General features: G+C 42.3%; 1 protein-coding gene and 1 long non-coding RNA gene across 3 annotated transcripts in view; both read right to left on the bottom strand.

Moving 5' to 3' along the window:
- Nucleotides 1-1693: 1693 nt before the first annotated feature.
- LOC310855383 lies at nucleotides 1694-4158 on the bottom strand. Its single transcript, XR_014568992.1, has 2 exons — nucleotides 2527-4158; nucleotides 1694-2231 (listed from the first exon to the last, which is right to left on the bottom strand). It is a non-coding gene; the product is annotated as an uncharacterized lncRNA (long non-coding RNA).
- A 1153-nt stretch (nucleotides 4159-5311) lies between these two features.
- The window catches only part of gask1a (golgi associated kinase 1A), a 36951-nt gene continuing 19906 nt past the window's right edge, over nucleotides 5312-22356 (bottom strand). Inside the window, exons 2-7 of one of the 2 annotated variants that reach the window (XM_083760791.1) lie at nucleotides 20267-21505; nucleotides 18883-19103; nucleotides 18660-18786; nucleotides 8683-8805; nucleotides 6605-6708; nucleotides 5312-5595 (exon numbers count right to left, since the gene is read on the bottom strand). In XM_083760791.1, the coding sequence (XP_083616917.1) occupies nucleotides 5391-5595; nucleotides 6605-6708; nucleotides 8683-8805; nucleotides 18660-18786; nucleotides 18883-19103; nucleotides 20267-21505 (2019 nt within the window). In that variant the 3' untranslated portion in view covers nucleotides 5312-5390. Of the gene's footprint in view, nucleotides 5596-6604; nucleotides 6709-8682; nucleotides 8806-18659; nucleotides 19104-20266; nucleotides 21506-22356 lie in introns of both variants that reach the window. The other variant, XM_083760790.1, reaches the window with a different exon arrangement.

The following is a 22356-nucleotide window of genomic DNA, read 5'->3' as shown; positions in this document are numbered from 1 at the left end:
ACATATTCATAACAAAATAAATCCTAAAATTTAGCAAAAGATAGTAGATCAACAAGCTCACAATGCGTTGCTGGCGATGCAGTGTGTTGTGAGCTTGTAGATCTTCGTTAGGGCTTACGTTTTAAAAGAAAAGCAGTCTGTCCATTGGCAGAACAAGAGGGCCTCCATGCTGTTGGCATTTTATCCATGAAGCATATGGTGTGTATAGTGATGTTGTACTCAAATGTTTTACTTAAGTAAAAGTATCAATACTGCAATGCAGAAATACTCTGTTACAAGTAAAAGTCCAGAATTCAAAATGCACTTGAATAAAAGTACCAAAGTATTGGCAATTTGGCATCAAAATGTACTTAAAGTACCAAAAGTAAAAGTACTCATTGTGCAGCTTGTCCCATTTCAAGTTATCAAATGTATACAATATTTTGAAAATAGCAGATCTCAAGCTCACAATGATCATGACGCATTGTGAGCTTGTAGATCAGCTATTTTCAAATGGCCGAAATGTAGGGCTGAAGTGGGTAATGTATACGTAACTACTAGTAACTAAAGTTGTTTTTTAATTGTAGTAAAATGATAACATTTACTTCTGAGATGTAGTGGAGTAGAAGTTAAAGTACTGAAAATTGGAAATACTTCAGTAGATTAAAAAAATTGTATCAAATACAATTAATACAAACTGTAGCCTATAGTATGACAAACAGGGGGAAATTAGGTTTCTGCCTGACAGCAACAATGTACCACTTATTAGTCAGCCTGACATATCAGTGTTTCTCTTTTAACAGATTCAGACGCCAGGCCCAACAAGCTCCAGTTCACCAGCTGTCAAACGTCAGCAGCACCAAGGCTATGTTCAGACTGGCAGCCCCAATCACATCTGTCCGATGTCCGATTTCAATCCAAGTCTTCAACAGCAATTCAAATCTTATTTCTAGAGATTATAGTCTCAGTATTGCCAAAAATAGCAAATCTTCAAGCTCACAACGGTTTCAAATCATCACAACTTATTTTAACGTGTTAAACGTTACTCATGCGGCATGCCTATTTTACCACAATGCAGTCACAGTCAATCCCAAGGTCTGAACAAAAATGAAATCCAAGAGTAATAGATTCAGGAGATGGTAGAGGAATATAGAAAATAACTGCTTTTCTTGTGTTTTTGGTCTTTCAACTGGGGAATAAATGTAGTTTTTTTTTATCTTGGGATCTTGCAAGCATTTGCAGAACCACCCCTGCAAACAGCTTCTATTTAAAAGAACAATTATATATTAAATAAATAAGCAACTTGGCAGTGAACTACAAGTATTTCTATGGGAGCTAATCCTTCTTCAAAAAAGAACATTCATTCATATCATATGCCAGATAACAATACTAGTGTTTCAAAAGTATAGGTTTACATTCACTCTGTAAATGCTGTTTCTGCAGCATATTTTCAGGTTTGAACGTGAATTTTATAAATGTTTAGCCAATAAAAGATATGAACAAGAGAGCTTGTGACTAAATAATAACTACATTGGATTCTTTGGAAAGTGACAATATATGAAAGCGGTAAGTACAAAGCATAGGATGAACCTTAATGAGCTAGTATGGTGAATTTTAAGCTGATGTGCAATGCAAAAAAACCCTAAAAAACAGCCATAATGCATTGGATACTGTGATAGTGAGACGGTGGAGATAAGGATCACACATTAGAACATTTCTCATTAAAGCCATTTATTCATTTATTCAGCTATAGAGAACCCTACAAAATTAATCCATCCATTAAAATAGCTGGGGTACTATTTTGTAACAGCCAAAGCTGTCATTTTCACAAAAAAATTGCATGAGATTTCTTTAATTTGCCATTCAAACTTTATAAATGTGTACGCAGAAGATCTCGTCCTTATCTTGTTTTTGTTCAGCTTTAATTCTTTCATCTATGTATTTTTGTCATATGTAATAAAAATGCTATGAAAAGGCTTTTTAAGAAAATATATTATTGTAGATTTTCAGCCTAAGGCTTCATGGATCCAGTCCAGAAGCTATTTTCTCACACAGCCAATTTTAATCCGTCGATTAAAACGCAGAAATGCTTATCTCATAAAAGCCAGACATTCAAATCAATCACTCAATCTGCTGCTGGCTATAGAAAATATAATTACAAAAAGACACAGTCCATGCTTCCATACCAAAATTGCTTGGAAAATAAGTATTTGAATGTACTGGAAAAGCTGAAATATATTTTGCCACATCATCTCCCTGGTGTGAGAAGACATTTGGTGACATACTGTATTTACTCTTCGAATAGAAGATTAGTTGGTAACACTTTATATTAAGGTCGCCGTTATAATGCATTATAAGCTAATTTATAAAGCATTATAATGTGCTTATAAGGCATTATAACACTCGTTATAAATGTTTGTAATCATGTATAACAACTTATAACCACGTTTATAACATATTATAAGTGCTGGTCATTGCATTATTATTATTATGCTCAGTGGAACAGCATAACTGCATTATAAAGACGACCTTAATATAAAGTGTTACCAGTTATGAGAAACAACCCACAGGCCCATGCTGTGAGTAGGATGAGCTAATTCAATCTTCTATCTTTGTGCTACCAAGGGTCTTACAAAGAGCCATGTATTGTATACAGTACCTAGTATTGTAAATCTGCACAAAAGGTAGCTTGAAGAGTCTAATCCAAACAAATGCATGCATATTTCTCCATACTCAATGGATCAATCCACTACCTAGTGTAGGCTATACGGTGCTGTGTTACTACTTGCTTATCGGGCCATGGCTCTTTAGTCGACTGGAATGGGGAACCCGGGTTCGCCTCCCGGCTGAGGCTACATTGGTGGCAGCGGTGTGTATGGGTAACATCTACAAGTAGCTCCGTCAGTCTCCCTGGGGCGGAGGTCCCCCCAGTCAGTCGAGCCTAGCTCCTGGCTGGTGCGCGTGGACACGCTTCCAGGTGGGTATAAAGCCATTCTTGGTGATCTTTCTCCTTACATTTCCTCCAAATAATTTGGTAAAAAAATGTCTAAACCTCAGATCAAATGCCTGGCTGCGGTGTGCAGTGCCAGCCTTCAAATCTGGAGGGGGGTAAAAAGTGTCTTTCTTTCTTTGGCCCCTGGTCGTGGAATGACCTGCAGTTCAGACTAAAATTGGCCTTGAAAGTTCCTTTGAGAAGTTTCAAAAGGATCATCTTAAATCTACAGTCCAACACCTGCACATGTTCGGATGTGTACTAGCCTTTGCATAGGCCCATATATACATTTTCTTTCCTGTTTATAATGTGCATTGTGTATTTGCTCTGTGCACAATTTCTTGCGCCTGGTTACTGTTAGTGTACCATTGTTGGATTTGTTGCATACTTTGTATAGGTTTCTTGAGGTATGTCATGGATGTATTATTTGGCTGTTGTGTAATTTGACATGTATGATGTAGCATTGAAGTGTAATTTTGTTTCTGCCTCTTGGCCAGTTCCCACTTGCAAAAGAGACGCAGTCTCAATGTGTTTTTACTGGTAAAGTAAAGGTTAAATAAAAAAATTCAAAAGCAATTACAAATATTTCTATATGCCTAGCCTTGCTGCATCATAGTCACAGTAAAGCACTGCTCTGGTATGTCTTTGTTCATAATGTAGCTCTGCACTGCAGAGGGGGATGAGCTATGGAAGACTTTAATCAATTCATTTTATCAACTCAAGGGGAGTGGGCTTGCTTCATATTCCAAACCAGTCAATCATAGATCTCTGTTGAGCAGAAGCCACTTGTTCCTGAACTTCTGCAAGAGGGTTTTTAATTCCACCCTACTTTTCCTTTACTAATCTGGGGGTGGTTGTAGAGAGGAGTTTCACCGAGAGGACGTAAAGTGGGCCAGTAAAGAGGCCAGTTCCACACCCTGCTGAAAAGGCCAACCATAGGCCCTACAGTTTAGGGGTCTGCGGGTCTTCCCCTGCTGGCTTCCCACCCACAAACCCACTAATTGTATAGCTATTCATGGGAGCGCCCCACCAAGGAATCGAAACCTCAGTCTCCACTGTGGCGGGCAGGGACCTACCCTTACAACACCCGGACGGCCCTTGTTTCATGCGGTTTTAAGAGATCATTAAACTTTATTTCTCTTTTCACTCTGAAGTCACAGACTGCTGTCAAGACAGTTAAGAGCTTCCTTTGCGATGGGGGCTTCAAGATATGGGCCAAGCAAGGGATTAAACAATGGAAGGATGTTTTTGACAAAAGGGGGAATCTATTCTCTTTTGATGAACTAGCTGCTAAATACAATTTACCCCGTACACACTTCTTTAAGTATTTACAACTCTGAAGCTTTATAGGGGTTAAACAGGTGAATTCTCTGACACTCCCTCCCCTGTCAATAATAGAAAAAGAGCTTATCAGAAACCCCTTTAATAGGGGCATCATTTCTGATTTATACTCTACTATACTTCTCTCCTGAATCCTCTGAATCCAAATATAATGATGGAATGCTGATCTACAAGAGGAATTGACATTGGAAGAGTGGAGCTCAGACTGTATGGATGCTCAATCCCAGACGGGTAACACTCGGTTAAAACTGTTGCAATATAATTGGCTGATGAGGGTTTATATCACTCCAGAGAAATTAAACAAATTTAGTGCAGTTATTCCAGATACTTGTATCAGATGTGGTAAAGACAAAGGTACACTTTTCCATTGTCTGTGGGCATGTCCAAGAGTGAAAGAATTCTGGGAAGAAGTGAGGAGGGAGATTCAGAAGATATTGTCGATAGATATTGAGCTTGACCCAAAACTGTTTCTATTAGGTCTTTACCCACCTGGCCATAAGATTCAGAGTAGCGAACAAAGATTCCTGGATTTATGTTTACTACAAGCCAAAAGGGCTATAGCCTTATCGTGGAAAAAGATAGGCAAACCCAGTATTGCTCAGTGGTTTAGGGAGTTATCATTGTGTCTTCCTCTGGAAAGAATCACTTATACTTTGAAGAATAAACAGTCAAACAGAAGATGTTTGATAAGATATGGGGAAGGTTTATCCAATATATTACGGTTAATGATTTATCTTATTTAATGGTGGAAATTGTCTAATTGTATTCTCTGCAGCTGTTTGGTCTTGTGGCCATAAGGACTCTGTTGTTGTTGTTACCATTCTAAGTGCCATTATTTTATTATACTGTACTTATATATACTAGTTATTGTTTTGTTTTTTGTTTGTTTTTCATTTTAAGTAATTGTATTGTATTGTCTGTATTATGTATTGTTTTGTTGTATTGTCTGTTTGTCAAAAAAAAGAAAATTCAATAAATATATTGTTTAAAAAAAAGAGCTTCCTTTGCTTCAGTCTTATCGGTCAGCTTATCATTCTGAAGGGTGCGCTTGTTTTGTACTTCACTCCGGTCCATTAAATCACAGATCCCTGTTGAGTCTGAGCTTCTTGTCCCTGATGTACTGCAGTATAATCTTCCCTCTCTGCTCTACAGTGTGGATCAGTGACCTGAGGCCCCTGGCCCCTCCATGGCTCTCCCAGAATTCCCTGTCCACGTAAAGTGAGCGCAGAAGAAGACTCTCCAGACAGCCTGACTGGAGCACTGATACTGCTTTCTCTGGAAACCTGAAAAACAGCAAAAGAAAACAGCATTAAAACAAACAAAACAGAAAAATAAAGCAGTTAGGACCGTTTCAGTGAGTTTATTTACACGTTTGTACTTGTTAAGTTAATGTGTAGTCATAAAAAGCATTTAATTACTTTACTGAGGTGTACCTTACAAGTAATTTGATCGGCAGGTATGAACAGGTTTGGGAGTGGCCCCTCAAGAATCCTAGTACTTTTTCAACTGTGTAGGGACATGCTTTCACTTCACAATATACAATAAAACCTTTAACACATATAAAGGTTTTGTTATGAAATAAATATAAGCAAAGTACTCAATACTTAAATGATTGTATACTGTATTGGCCCATATAAAAACATTTATGTTTTTTCTCTTATTTTTTGTTACCTTGCCACATATATCTAGAGTAGAAATAATATTAGACAGTATTTCTGTTCTGTTTCAATGTAAGCACTATATGGCATATCCTGTTACTCATAGAGATGGTTACTCATACTGCATGACAGACAATAGGGAATTTGTATCAGACCAAATTCATCTCACTGAATAGATGAGTCTGGATAATAGATAATTGAATCAGCCAGACATTTTACCAAAATCCTAACAAGCTTCCAGTGGACATTTCTGTAGTGCTGATTGGAAAGCTGCCCACCAGACAAAATGTTAAACTAGTTTATGCTGAAACTTATTTTTTTAAATTGCTGCTTTTATCTTACGGATCATGATGACCCCATCATGATTTGCACAAAAACAAAAATACATTGCATGGATGCACCTGGGACGTATCCTCAGTGATGTATCCCAAGGTCATTGGGGTTTCGGGTCTCCCAACATCATACCCCTCACTCAGGTGCCGTCTACACACAGTTGGCTTTGTACAAGGCTTAAGGTCTTTAAATAAATACTTTTTGAAATGCCTATGAGGAAAATGAACGGGGAATCATTTCCTGGGCCCTGGTAGGCGGGACTGCGACGCGGGACTGCGACGCTCTATAGTTGTGTACTCACTCATCTATGCCTTCAACCAGTCTGAAGTTGAGGTTGTCAGTGGGATGGTGTGGTCTGCCTGAATTATCTATGAACACCAGTCTGGAGGGATCTGCCTTCCTCACCTAGGAGACACACACACACACAGTCAGACTACAGTACAGTATCGTTGCTGTCGGGTGGAAAGTTGGAAACCTCCATGTGTCCAAAACCGTGACTTGGGGGGAAAAAAGAACCTGTGTTCCAATGGACCCAATGGAGCTATTCTTGTGTCACTTGTTTATATTCAAATTTGTTCAGAAATAGATAGAATACACGATAGGCTATGTTCACTCCCTTTGCGTGACACTGTACGACAAAGTGAGGCATTACTAAACACAAAAAAGTATAAAATGTAAATATGGAGATGCAAGGTTTCTGCTTGACAGATGACAGCAACAATACTATTACACCTCAGTTCAATGTTATTTTAAGAACAAAACATAATAATATAGGCATAAACATGTAGACATGTAAACATACTGTAGGTACCGTAATAATGCTAAATGTAATCAGTAAAAAGCAGAAACGCTACCAACGTTCATTAAACACAGCAATAAAAAACAACACACGCACGCACGCACGCACACACGCACGCACACACGCATGCACACACACACACACACACACACACACACACACACACACACACACACACACACACACACACACACACACACACACACACACACACACACACACACACACACACACATATGCACACACACACACACACACACACACACACACACACACACACACACACACACACACGCCTGACTGGGTGAAAGAACAAAGGCTTTGTTCTATTTCAACATCCAGAGAAACGCTGATGTTTCTATTAGCTATTATTAATAGCTATTATTAATCCTCTTCAATGATAACATGGTAGGCAGGTTTCTGAACTGTCCATAGCTCACCAATGAGACACAGAATGAATAGATGGAAATTGTGCAATTTTTATAATGAGCAATATTTAGGAACAATTACATGAAGATACAGTTGATAATGGGTGAAGTGCTCCATTATTAAGTGCTGTATAGACAGGATATTAGCAGGACTTTGAAGGTGATTCTGTATTGTACTGGGGGTCAATTAAGTTATTTCAGTCCCAGAGTAAATACGGGAATAATCATGTTAAAACTTTCATGAATACGTGTAAGGACTCTAGCTGCTGCATTTTGAATGAGCTGTCCTACTTGTTTGGATAATCATGCAAATAGAGCAGAACATTATCTAACCCCCAAAGCTTTCATCCTGAGAGTCAAAACTTACAAAAATGCAGAATTAAGAACTTAAGCCCTAATTAATACTGAAAATAGCCCATCTACAAACTGATCATGCGTCGTTATGAGTTAAAAAAAAAGAAAGAGTGGTGCAACCACTCCCTTACAGAGCTATGTGTGTGGCTGGCTGCCTGGCTGGGTGCCTGCCTGGGTATGAGAACGAAAACAGCATGGCTGTTTTTCACCACCTGTGCGCAACCTAACACAAACACACACGCACATATGAACTACATTTATGAAGATTTCGTGTGTGCCAGTACAGTACAGTACAGTACAGTGACAGTACAGTACAGTAGAGGGTACAGTAGAGGGACCCCCACACGGTAACTCTGTCATTTCTCAACCGTTTCGGACGTGGGGCCCGGCCCCCTGGGCACATTTCTGTGGGTCTGGATGTTCCTGGGAAATGGTAACTCTCTCATTTCTTTTCACCTCCCCTCTGTCAGGTGAAAAGAAGCAGCTTGGACTCCTCATGCATAGAAGGAGGCATGAGGTCAGTCCGCTGCCCCCCCAGGTTGGCAGAGGAAGTGTAGCGCCCAGGATTACATTAGATAATTGGCACTGGGTGAAAAGAAAACTTGGGTTACAAAATCGTGGGATCATTTAAAAAAAGCTAAGCTTAAAATTAGCTTTTCGCCGATGATGTGGTCTTGACAGCATCATCGTTCTGTGACCTTCAGCTCTCACTGGATGGCATGGGTTGGCACTGCAGCAGAGAGTGTGAAGCAGCTGGCACATCAAGTGAACACTGAGAGGATTTCACAGTGTATTTACCAGGATGTGAACCAGCAACAGCTCCTTGTCGTTACGACACTTAACGTGAAGACGGTTCTCCACACAGGTTTCTGTTGGGTCGGGTCTGAAGCCACAACAATACCTGTCCAGTCGGTCATTCACCTAGAGGAAGAGGAGAATTAACAACACATTCAGAGAGATATATAGTATAGTAGTACAGAGTACAGACGAAACAGACATAACTCTGAATACACTCAGAGTTACAGACCTGTAAGGGTCCATTTGGTTCCTATCTACGTATCAATCATTTAGCTGGGGACCCCCTGGGGTCCATCTAGTCTACTCTACACCAATCTCTTTTTGAAAAATCAATCAATCTACAACCTTTCCTTAGGTAGATTGTCTGTATTCACAGAATCTTCATAGGATATGCACATCCCAATTTTTTAATATATATGTTGGGCCTTTTCTGGCTTTATTGATAGATTTACAGATAGATTTAGATTTTGACAGGAAATGAGGAGAGGTAAGCAAAGGTCGTCAGGATCGTGAGTGGATTCCTCCTGTACCCAGACATAAGCTACACCAGCCGTCCGAGCCATCCCCACCGTCTTTAAACATGGTGCTGGACTCTTGTTCTTCACAGAATGTTCACCAATAATTTTACCAAATATTCACCTATTATGTTCATGTGGTTGAAGTAGTAATCAGAATCAATCTTTATTGTCACATCACATTACAAGTAGAGTGGGTGAAAAACGTGGTTGTGCAGGCTCATCATTGCAGTGAAATAAAGACTTTTATATATGTAGTTTGGCTCAATCAGAACACTGGATGTGTTCAGAGAAGCAATATACAGTAGACTGCACACAGGTGTAAATGGTAAATGGTGCATTTATATTACATAGATTGTGCATTACATTCACCCATTCATACACCGATTGCGGCGGAAGCCATGCAAAGTACCAACGAGCACATCGGGAGCAATTTGGGGTTCAGTGTCTTGCTCAAGGACACTTCGACATGTAGACAGGAGGAGCCGGGATTCGAACCACCGACCCATGGATCATTGGACGACCTGCTCTACCTCTTGAGTCACAGTCACACTGAGCTCTCAGTCCAGTGACAGTAGTTTGACTCAGGCCTAGTGTGACTGCTTCACGCAGCCATCCCCCTATCTATCCCACACTGAACAGTCACATCTGAGCTGATCTTTTTTGTTTTATTTTGTACACATAATACTGTATGTGTTTTGTGCTCATTATTGACCCTTGTGTGCATCTATGCATAATGTATATGCCAATGCTTTGATTGTTTGTTTTGCCCTATATACCGCACTTTAGTAAATCTCTGTCGTTACTTGCGCAAGCAGAGCGCGCAAGTAATAGTTTCGCCCGGCTCGTATGCACCGTCCCAGCCAACCCGCCACTTTTGATGCGTATGCAAATAAAACAGCAAATTGTGCCTGATTTGCTGGAACCAGATTACATGGTGTGTATATGTATAACTAGCTCTCAATGATGACATAAGAAATATGTGGATTAAAGGACCCAATGCCAGAGTGTAATTGGTCTTCGATTGTGACGTAATGACGATATGTTTTAGTGTTGGGAGGTTTAAAGGTAATTGGTTGACAGTTTGTAGCGGTCGAAAGTACTTGCGCGCTCTGCTTGCGCACTAGTTGGCCATTTATGGCCTACTAGTGTGCAACAAGCAAGTATGCACTCGACAGAGTACAGTTCTAGTTTTAAATATGTTTTATGAATAAAGTTTTATTTGATTTGAAGTGCCAAAAATCTGCCAATGGTATAACTTATAAGTTACTGTGTAAATCAGCAGTGAAAAGCTTCTCAGGGTGCCACAGTATAATGTGAATCACGTCTACAGTATGTGTTGATGTGAGAGACTAGCACACTGGTGGAGTGGAGAGGCATATTATAAACTTTGTGAGACGTGCCCTCAGGTTGGCTGCATGTGTGTGTGTTTGAGTATGTGTGCTTGGTGCTGAGACTTGCCCTCGAGTTGATGGTGTGTCTGTAAGTGTGTGAGAGAGAGCAGATAGGAGGTGTGCATGTGTACGTGAGTGTGTGCACAAGTGTGCACGACGCGCAAAGCACAGTTCTCCCTGCAGTAAAACAGCACCAACCTTGTTTCTCCTCACCTCCATGACACCTACAGGAGATTTCTCACCCACCTGCCACATTTACCTCTCACACTAGAACGCACTGATTGTGAACTGGGACCAGCAGACTGTTGGAGACTTAGCCAATATTGACACACACCACCACCACATAGCAGCATACCTGAGGGCACCAAGGCTGTGGCCAGAACCAGCAGATTATCCAAGTGGAACAAACTCTAATGTTGCATGCTGTTCTTCTAGCACAGGAAATCCTCCAGTGTTCATTTATCTCAGAGTGTGACAATGGGACCCTTAAAGTTAAATTACCCCATTAGGACCAGAGGCCGATTCTATAAATGCCCTTTTCAGGAATTCAAAATTGTGAGCTTATATATCTGCTGTTTTTGAATGGCCAACGCAAATATGTAAAACAACACGGATGCTTTCCTGGTTTTAATGAGTTTGCACTGAGGATCCTGCTGTGAGTGTGTGAGAGTGCTGCGACCACAGCGTTATGGAAGCTGTCATTGAACCTTATGTTGAATTGGGCATTCCGTTGCTCGGGTGTTATTGATCTTTTAAACTCTAATTGGGACGTCTTGTAATGTTATGTTTTTCATTGGGTTGATAGATTATAGGCTACCGAATTACGATACTTTGACGCCTCAAAGGTAACTTTAAACACAGGCAGTCAACGTAACATCTTATAATGACTAGTTCGACAATAAAGCTGATAAGGTCTGGATAGAATAGAGGGTTGATTCTAAGGTCTGGATAGAATAGACTCGATTCTATGCTTTCGTAGATTCAAGAACAAACTATACAACTTTGGAAAAGTCTGTGAAAAAAGGACCTAGTAGGCCTACATATTATTATGTTGTCAACATCATCGTCATCATTTTCTCTGAGTGTGTTCAGCCCGGCTGCACTCGCTTTGCAGACCTATTATTTGAATAGTTTCATCCCTCTTCATCCCACCACTGCTATACTGCTGAAAACAGAAAAATAAACCTGCTTACTACAGTAAGTGTGTGCGTGCGTGCGTGCGTGCGTGCGTGCGTGTCTGTGTGTGTGTTAGCACTTGTACTTCTACATTTGCATGCACAAATAACGACCAAGGCCCAGTTCTAGAGCAGCCCAGCATTGTGTGTGCGTGTGTGTGTGTGTGTGTGTGTGTGTGTGTGTGTGTGTGTGTGTGTGTGTGTGTGTGTGTGTGTATGGGGGGGGGGGGGTATGAATAATCCATCAGTCAGCTCTCTCGACCTCACTGCCAGGAGATCAGTCTCTGTAACAGGGCCAAGCTCTAATAGCCTCCTATTGATCTGCAGAGAGCTGGTGATGAGTAGGGCTCTGAACACTTGTTCCTACCTGCTCCTTTAACACCCCCCAGCGCTCTGATACCCGGGAACCTGATAGCAACAGAGCAAGGAGAGTAGTGTGTGAAGGACATACACACACCTGCAGTGGACGACTCCCCCGGGAGAGAGTGTGCGTGCGTGCGTGTGTGCGTGCGTGCGTGCGTGTGTGCGTACGTACGTACGTACGTACGTACGTACGTGCGTGCGTGCGTGCGTGAGGGAGGGTGGTGGGGTGGGCGCTTCAGGGGAGGCTGATGATAAAGTGATGAGAGTGGAGGTTTTACAGAACCCTACTCTGCAGCGCAGCCTCACAGTGTGGGTCTTTGGACCCAAAAGAGGTGTGTCAAAGCACACAGCAGAAGGCGCGTAAATACCCTGACGAAGACAACGCAATTGCGTTGGGGCACATTTGGGATCCGCAGCCGCCTACCCGTGCCGTCGGTAAAATAAAATAAAAAATAAATACAGAGATGCAATGACAGTTGAGTTGAGTTGACAAGTGTGGCGGAGCCCGGTGGCTGCTGCTAGCACATACGTGACCCCACCCCCAACAGCCTGGGTAGGCTAAAAAAAGTTAACATGGAGGTAGTCAGAAGAGGCGAGGATGCTGTGTGCTCCCCGACTGTGTTGAGCTATGGCTGCTGCTGCTCTGTTCACAATCGTGGCAGGGGGGTGTTGTTGGGGGGGGGGGGGGTCACGCTAACACGCGAGTGTACAAATGTAACCTAATTTAAAGGCCAGTTGAACGAGATTTGATGACTGAAAGAATAACATAACACAGACGGGTGGCTAACGTCAAAGACAGGATGGGGGAAGTGGCTAATGTTGCCCCGGGCAAGGGAAGTCCGGAGCTCTCTCCTGGAACTGTTGCCCCCGCAACCCAGCTCAGGATAAGCGGTTGAAAATGGATGAATGGATGAACAAGACTTTGGGCTGCAGTTATAGTTTTATTATTGTTCGTGGGCTGGAGATTGGACCTGACAATCCTGCCTATCACATGCCGATTGCATGCATGCAGAAAAGCTCACAATTAACGCATAGAAATGGCTTGTAGATCTGCTATTTTCAGCAAATGTTTGCCCATTTTTGTAAATGGTTTGCCAAGTATTGTAAACATTTAGTTCTACAGCTATTTACAGTTTACAGTTATTGACATTTTTTACAGTTGAACAGTTTAAAAGCTGCTTCCAACCCAAAACTGTTTCTATTAGGTCTTTACCCACCTGGCCATAAGATTCAGAGTAGCGAACAAAGATTCCTGGATTTATGTTTACTACAAGCCAAAAGGGCTATAGCCTTATCGTGGAAAAAGATAGGCAAACCCAGTATTGCTCAGTGGTTTAGGGAGTTATCATTGTGTCTTCCTCTGGAAAGAATCACTTATACTTTGAAGAATAAACAGAAGATGTTTGATAAGATATGGGGAAGGTTTATCCAATATATTACGGTTAATGATTTATCTTATTTAATGGTGGAAATTGTCTAATTGTATTCTCTGCAGCTGTTTGGTCTTGTGGCCATAAGGACTCTGTTGTTGTTGTTACCATTCTAAGTGCCATTATTTTATTATACTGTACTTATATATACTAGTTATTGTTTTGTTTTTTGTTTGTTTTTCATTTTAAGTAATTGTATTGTATTGTCTGTATTATGTATTGTTTTGTTGTATTGTCTGTTTGTAAAAAAAATAAAAAAATCAATAAATATATTGTTAAAAAAAAAAGAAGAAGCTGCTTCCATTATCTGTATGTTATTCCACACAAAGTGTGTGAAATAAAATGGTTTGTTAACAATATCTAACACAGTGTATTTGTCTTCGGGTGTCTGCATGTTAAAGGAGTAGTTCACCCAAATAATTACTTATATCTATCAAGTACACACATTCCTGTCACATTCCTAAGCAAATAAAGAGACACAAAAGAGACTCTTTGTGTCTCCATTGGGAACCACTGCTGGACGTCAAATTATTGGCTTGACAAATATCTATGAATTAAAGTGTTGAGTGAACTATCCCTTTAATATCATCTTACCCTCAGTCTCTCTTTCCATCTCACTGTCCTTCTGTCACAGACAGTCCCTCTCTTTCAGTCTTGCTCTACCACTGTGGTCTTTCTCTCCGTTACGTGAGATGGAAGCGCTCGGCTTCAAGATCTGCATCTTTACCAGCTTGGCTGGTGTTTAGCACACAGCAAACAGCTCTGGCAGAGTCATTAGCATCTGCCACCTCATAAACAAGTGCCCCTCTAATCCGAACATAAACAGCACGCACACACGAGCACACACGCTCACAAGCACGTCCTGATTATAGAACTGGATTTTTAATTGAACCAATGAACCAATAGCATGCACACGCGCGCACACACACACACACACACACACACACACACACACACACACACACACACACACACACACACTCATCTTGCAGGTGATGTAGCTATTGCTCATTAACTTTACTCATTAGGTTGAAATACACCTGACAGCTTTGCCTTGCTGTAACCTGCATACCTACAGACTCATCAGTCAGAAATTAATTATGCAATGTCTAATTAAATCATCGTATTGAAAAGGGATAAAGTCATGCTCTGTCTCCCTCTGAGGTATTCTAATCAAGGTTAATTTATTGACCCCTCTTTTTTTAATGTGCTAGCTGCATTAATGCTCCAGTGCTCCACCCTCCAGAGGAATTCTTGGACAACCTCTCCAATGGCAAAACACTATCAGGGTGATGCTGTCTAGATCTAGATATGATCAAGACTAGTCTTGCTATCATGGCACGCTATTTTGTGAAATTTGTATACTAAGCTCAACACTTTACATGGGCCCATGGCCCCAACTTTTCCCTAAGGGCTCTATTTTCGTCCAAGCTTTCTAAAGCCACTATTTGGGGATTTAGCATTGGGGAAGGGGTGTTCCCCCACTAATGTGGCTATTTTGATCACCTGCCTAAATCCCTTTATCTCCGCTACATTATGCATATTGTGGTTTGGGGGTTACAATAATGAAACCGTGCCACATGCCATTGCCTTTAAGAGATCCATTAGATCCATTATCCGTTGCCCGTTATGCCCATGCAGTGCTACATTGCTTCATATAGCCTTGTCACGCCTCGTTCCTCTGCCTTTGAATTTGAGCATTGACTTAGGTCCAAACCACTGGACTATTATTTGGCTTGACCTTAATGGTTATGTGGTTGATTTATGTTCTGTATTTGCTTAAGTCAAGAAAGGAAGTTGTTGTTACTATTCTTGCCTTTGTACTTGTTTACTAATACTGCAGTCCTTCAGACTTATTCTGTTATTCTCTGTATGTTTAGTATTTTGCCATGTCTTCCTGTTCTGTTTGGTTTTCTGTTACTCTATTATCTATCTATTATCTTATTTTGTAGTATGGTCCCTAGTGTTTCCTGTCTGCCTAGTTACTGTTCCCTACCTTGTCTCACCTACCTTGTGATGTGTCAGTGTTTTCACCTGTGTCCTCTTAGTTCTGTTAGCCTATCCTGTGATTGATTGTATTTTGAGTTCACCTGTGTCTAGTTAGTCTTTGTCTATTTATATACCCCAGTTTGTTCAGTTCCTTGTCAGATCGTCATTTCATGTCAGCGTCACAGCGTGTATACTGTGTCCTTATTCTGCCTGCCCCATTTTATGGGAAGTTTAAGTTATAGTTTAATAAACATCCTGAACTGTGAATCTTGCCTTTTGGTCGTACTGATTTTGGGTCCTCTGAACGCACCCTGACAAGCCTAGGCATACAGTTTATGCTCAGAGCCAAGAACACTCATATTTTCATTGAGTCACAATTCGCTCAGATCTTGCTCATTTTTTAATTTTCAAGTGATGTGTAATCTGCAAACGTCGAGCTTTCATTTGGTATAATAGATCGTGCGTGTAGGCCGTCTCTACGAAACGGTATCAAGCGAAAAGGACCGTTCGGGAAATCGGATTAAACGAATGGAATCACGCACAATGCAAGTCAAATAACTTCTTAGACTAGACAATTATATAAACACAGTGGACACAAGGAATTGACAGGCACTCATTTTTGCTGATTATAGCAGGAAAACTATACAATCACAGCGATGCGTAGGATAATAAGGAGTGATGAAGAAGCCTGACTCCACAGACATCTCCATTGCCGCTCCATACCAAACTAATTTGGCATTACGGTTTACGGGTGGGTGACCAAAATAGCCATTTAGGGGAAAGCGTGCCAACACTCCCATGACCACGCAAATTGTCTGCATAATCGATACCGCTGGACCAAAATACCATTTAGGGACAGAGCAAGCTCCTATAGTCGTAATTTCCGGGGCAGCGGCTGACTTGCGGGCAGCGTCGTGGGTAATGGCAGTAACGTAAATAAAGCCTACAGTAAGTGTCAGTGTGTGACATGCATGTGTGTGTGTGTGTGTGTGTGTGTGTGTGTGTGTGTGTGTGTGTGTGTGTGTGCGTGCATGCATGTGTGTGTACATGCATGTTGATGTAACAGTCCAGTGAGTCATTATCTCCTGCCCAGTTCATGACATTGGGTGAGTCATTCTCATTTCCCCTCAGTGTGTCTCTCCTCCCTTTCCTTGAGCAAAGCTCATGTTTACTGTCAAGGTGAAGTTCATGCCTTTTCATACAATTTACAAAGCAGTTAATACTAATACCATCACAGACATGTCTAAACAGAGCCACAGTAGAAAGGTTGGGTAAGTACTGTCTGTAGAGTGCAAATCTCTGCCAGGAGGCATGCTCTAATAATAACAGCAATGTTTGCTTTCAGCTAAATCTCTACATGTAGCGAAGGTTGAATGAGGAAGATTTCTGTTGTCCTCTACAGCTTGAGAGGCTAGTTCATCTATAGCCAATCGGCAGTCAGCCAATCAGGCCATTGGACTCTTTTAAATATCACTGCCTCTCAGGTCACATTCACACCAGACTGACCAGAGAGCTTTGCTGCGATTAAAACGAATCCTGCTGCGCATTTTCAGAAAGTGCACTTCGTTTGGCAGGTGTGAAGGCTCATTCGAATCCTAATGCGTATCGCACTTGATTACGATTCGGTGCAGGTGTGAATGCAATCCGCAGTAAATAATGGAAATGAAGCAAACAATGTGGTGGGTGAGGAGCTGAACACAGTTGGAGACGGAGAAGGCATATTTTACGCAGCGCAAAGATGTCCCGTTACCGTGGATAGACGTGGTCGAATGAGGAGACTGAAGCCCTGATCGAAATGAGGACGTGTACATTAATCAATTGCTTAAGAAAACACATAAAAACACTGCAGTGTAGCCTATTATATAGCCTACAGAATATTCTGTCTGTCTGTCTGTCTGTCTGTCTGTCTGTGCGTGCCGTAAACATGGAGTGCTGTCACTGTGTGGGGACTGGGGAGTTATATCAGTGCGCTCAGCGCTGTGCCTCCATGCCCAAAAGAACAGTGTGTGGAGTAGAGAGAGAGAGAAAGAGAGAGAGAGAGGGGGGTCCCAGACGGCACGACACATGCAAGTTATGAGTGTAATTTTATAACCATAGATTTCACTGTGTAGGCTAGTTTATGAATGGAACACATTGATAAAGGTCCCCCCTGCTGCGTTTCCAATTGCTGCGAATGACAGTGTGAAGGCAAACCGCAGCAAATTAAATATGCAAGAATCCCAAATTCTCCGCCCATACACATTGAGTCTACCGAAGTATTAGGTGAGAATGTGACCTCACACTTGTCATTCTCTTTTCAGCTGGCAACAAGCAACCCACCTCCATCCCCAACTCCACCTTGTCCATCTAGTGTTGAGAAGGAAGAATTCTCATCTGCACTGCCACCACCAATGGGGGGTTCTCCCTATTAAAATCTAATCTTATACATTAATGTAATTAGAGTTTAATCGCCAAAATGTTATCTTGATCTCTCCTTTCATTGAACTACAGCCATGAACGAGTAGCGCAGCGTGTGATTATACCAGCTGTACATAGTCTCTCTACCCTTCCTCATGGATGTCTGAACCACATCACCCAAAACATTTTGGTAAGAGTTCTGCAGAGTATCTGCACTTTAAACTCTATACAAGGGTCTAAAGACTGATTTAAGATACAGGGGCTTACACGCAGAGTCGCACACACACACACACACACACACACACACACACACACACACACACACACACACACACACACACACACACACACACACACACACACACACACACACACACACACACACACACACACACACATAGGGCCTATACCCCTGACGCTGTATCTGTAACGGCCATATCTAATAGAGTTCACTATGCCTCACAGAGCTCTACCCTACACTTGAGAGGATGGAAAACACTTATTTTATGCTCTATAGTACAGTATGTCCACAATAATTAAACATGGTGTTTGTGGTGTGTGTGTGTGTGTGTGTGTGTGTGTGTGTGTGTGTGTGTGTGTGTGTGTGTGTGTGTGTGTGTGTGTGTGTGTGTGTGTGTGTGTGTGTGTGTGTGTGTGTGTCAAATAGGACAAGATGGAAAACTGGTATTGTGTATATATATATTTTCCTCTTACCTGTAGTAGGAAGTCAAAAAGAGCCAATCTCCCCCACTCTGAGTGATGGACCCCCACACACAGCGCTGAGTTCATGTCTGCTCCCTGGCCACAGTGGGCCTGCAATATGGCCTGGTATTGGATCCAACTGAGAGGCACAGAGTTCTGGTCATTGTCCATATCAGCCAAATGCTGAATTTGCGGGTCCCACCACACGATGGGTCTAGGGCTACCGTTAATGTACCTATAGGGGAGTATCTCGCTGCGAAAGGTCCTTAGGACCACAGGGAGGCTCCTGTTCAGCCCCAGAACCCTGTCCAGGTGAAAGGCAAAGACCTCAAACCAGTCGTCGTGGCGTTTGACCAGGGAGCATGTTCCCTGCTGGCAGCACTCGCTGTGGGCTTTTGGTCCTCCTTGCATAGAGCTCTGATGGACACTGTGATTCTTAGAAAGCCACATGGATATCTGAGGGTGAAAAGTACATTATATTTGTGCCACACCTTTCATAACAAACACCCAACATGTTCTATTGTCCCAGGCTCAACACATGTTTTATTGAAATTAAGTCTTTCACCCAAATGCCAAGCTATAAACAGCCTTGAGGCAGGAGGCCTGGCCAACATGCTGGTTCAATCACCGACACAGAAAGAGGACAGCCTGTTCCTGCTCCCAGGAGACCTACTGTGCCCACCATCACTACAAGAGCAAAGCATTGGATCTCAGCAACAGTGTCCAAAAAACTCACACATAAAAAGATAGGAATTGCACTGCACTTAATTCATGTTCCTAATAGGGGGTTTGGGTTTTAGTGCTAATTCGCTAATTTCCATCGAAATAAGTACTTAAGTATGTGTGCCGCTTGGGATTCTATTTATATTATGAAGAGAGGAAGTTGAGCGATTTTTGAGCGATGGAAATAAGCGAATTAGCACTAAAACCCAATGCCCCATTCTATTCAATTCATTGAGGGCTTATGGTAGGGGAAATAGCCAATAATGCGCTTTTGCACGAAATAACACCTGGACCTCTTTGGTGGCGACGTAACAACTACAAATAAAGGTAAGAAAGCCTTCTAGTGGGAAGTTCTCCTTTAACGCTTTGTCTATTTTAGTCTGCAACAGAACCCTGATGAGTCCGTTGAAACAATAAACATGCTGGATTTGGAGCAAGGCATTAAACCCATAACTTTACAATGGAGGATAGACAAAAACAATAAACTTGAATTCTGGAACAGCGTATTTGATTATTTTCTTGGTGATTATTCTATTGATTACTTTTTCGATGAATTGAACAATAAGCAGGTTTTTTTATATCAACGAATTAATGCAGGAAAGATATTGTAATAGATTTATTTTCAGAATTCGATAAATTGACTATTCTCATTATCCACCTAAGTCTTACTTTATTACTTTGCAGAAAGTCTCTGATCTTCAAACTTGTAGATCTACTATTTTCAGTATTTTAGAAAATCAATGACAATTATTATTTATTGATTCAATTGATTTGTTCAATTAACTGTACTGCACTCCTACTGCACTCCTAGAGAGATGAGTGTGTAGAGGAGGTGCCATATAAAATAATTCCATTCACTTATTGTAAAAGTACCAATAGTATTGAAACATATGTACCTGACTGTCCTGTTGGTTGGGGACCCCCAGGCCTACTTGGAGCACCTGTCCATGGGCAGGCACCCTGGCCTTGCTGACCACCTCTCCCATAGCGAGGAGCTCCAGCTTCTGTATATCATCTTCACTGAACCAGGGAAGAGCCCGGAGGTCTGGACTGATCCGGATTCTCCTCTGGTCACTGTTGGGGAAATCCTGTTCTCTGAAGCTTTGACACCAAACATCGTCTTCTGTTCTCACAGATGCCTTCGGGTTGGACGACAGTTCATTATAGTTTAGTGGGCTTTTATTATTTTTATTCTTTTCTGAAGGATCCTCCAGGACGTCTGGGTGTTTTTTGAGACCTGTTGTAGGCTTTCTCGCAGCCAGCTCCTCCGTACCAACTTTGTCATATTTCCCAGAGGGCTTTGCTGCATGTTTCAGTATTTCCACAAGCTTTTTATGCTCAACTAGCCTTATAGCTCTGTCTGCCTGTCTGTTAGCCTGATTGTGTCTGTCTTTAGGTCGGATGTTCGCCTGCCTGTTAGTGTTCTTGTCGACCTGACCTTGCGGCCATCTGCTTGCATGTTGGCTGTCATTAGGTTGGATGTGTGTGTGTTTGTCTTTCTGTCCACCTGCAGGTCTTCTGCCCTTTATTACAGGAGTCGGGGCACGGGCTGGTGGTGACTGGCTCTTGCTAAAATGACTGTGCGTCTCTGCAGGTGGCTCAGCTGCAGCACTGTGGCTGCTTACTTTAATCCCATGCTTTGGCTCTGTGCGGTTACCTGTAATCAGTAGGAGATGGGGATATCTGGGATACTGGCTGGTAGCTGGCCTCTCTTTCCTTTTGAAGGTGACATCGTTGCCTCTGTGTCGACCATCGAGGGAGTCTGTGGGACCGCTCCTAGTGAGGCTGCGGGTGCTCCTTGCAGGGTTAGGCGGAATCGCCGCCATCATTAAGTGTTTGGACGTCTCCTGCCTGTCAGTGCTCCTCCAGGAGCCGCTGTGGACGTCGGGCATAAGCAAATGGCGGAGAGGGTCTGGGGCGGCGGCCACTGGAGGGGGAGGCTCCCCGGTCCTTGGTCTGATCCTGCCAGCTGAGCTCAGGCCTCGGGACGGCAGGCGGTGGGCCTCGGACAGCGGGAAGGGGAGGGGCATAGTTGTCATCATCATGGCGGAGATGGCGAGGAGCAGGATGAGGACGGGAAGGAGAAGCAGTGGCCATCTTTGACCACATCGAAACTTTAGGCACACTCTCCAGGCCTGGGCAAAGAGAAAGAACAGAGAGAAAGAGAGAGAAATAAAAAAAATAGAGAGAGAGGGAAGGAAGGAGAGAAAGAAAGCAGGAGAGAAAAACACTGTAGTTAGAGGGTAACCAACAAAGCCATGATTAAAATGGAGGACTGCATACATTGCAAAGATAGCATTTCACTGTAAACTGAATGGAGAGTTCAAATTCCTGTGGGCGTTTAGCAAAGGGTACAGTGAGATCTCCAATCTGCAGGCGCCTAGAAAGAGAAGCAAACTGTACATGACTCATTACTCCAGATTATGACAAAGAATGGAACACAAGCGAACACTAAAACAATACACACTTCTAAAACATTGAGTCTTATACCTAAACTGGCAATAAGGAGAAAAGAGATATATAGACAGGAAGACAGAGGGACTGAAAGAAGGAAGTATAGGCATGTGGTCTGAAAAGGAGAGGAGAGCCAATCCACATGTATCCTGTTCATGCAGCGTAAAACTCAATATCCAAGCAGGAATATAAAGCTTGTGTCTGCCGGCTCAGTGCTCTCAGTGGCTTACAGCAGAACTGGACTCATCCAGCTGAGACCAATGCTATTGTGGCACGCTCACATTTCAGGGACCGTCTTCCGCATGCAGTTCTAGGCAAGAGAAACCCATACGTCGCACAATATTTATCTATATATATATATATGCTGTCATGCTGGATCACTGTATTCTCAAGGAAGAGTCCACTGAGTCTGTGAAAAATGCAATAGTAGTGACATACAGGCATGTGCAGAGGGGGGGGGGGGGGGTTTGGGGCTAGGGCACCTGCCCTTTTTCCTCAAAGTGCCCTTTTCCTGCCAAACATCCATGGCCCT

Source organism: Protomyctophum parallelum (genome assembly GCF_964188405.1).
Source record: "Protomyctophum parallelum genome assembly, chromosome: 3".
Classification (NCBI taxonomy): domain Eukaryota; kingdom Metazoa; phylum Chordata; class Actinopteri; order Myctophiformes; family Myctophidae; genus Protomyctophum; species Protomyctophum parallelum.
This window is presented reverse-complemented; position numbering and strand designations above follow the sequence as displayed.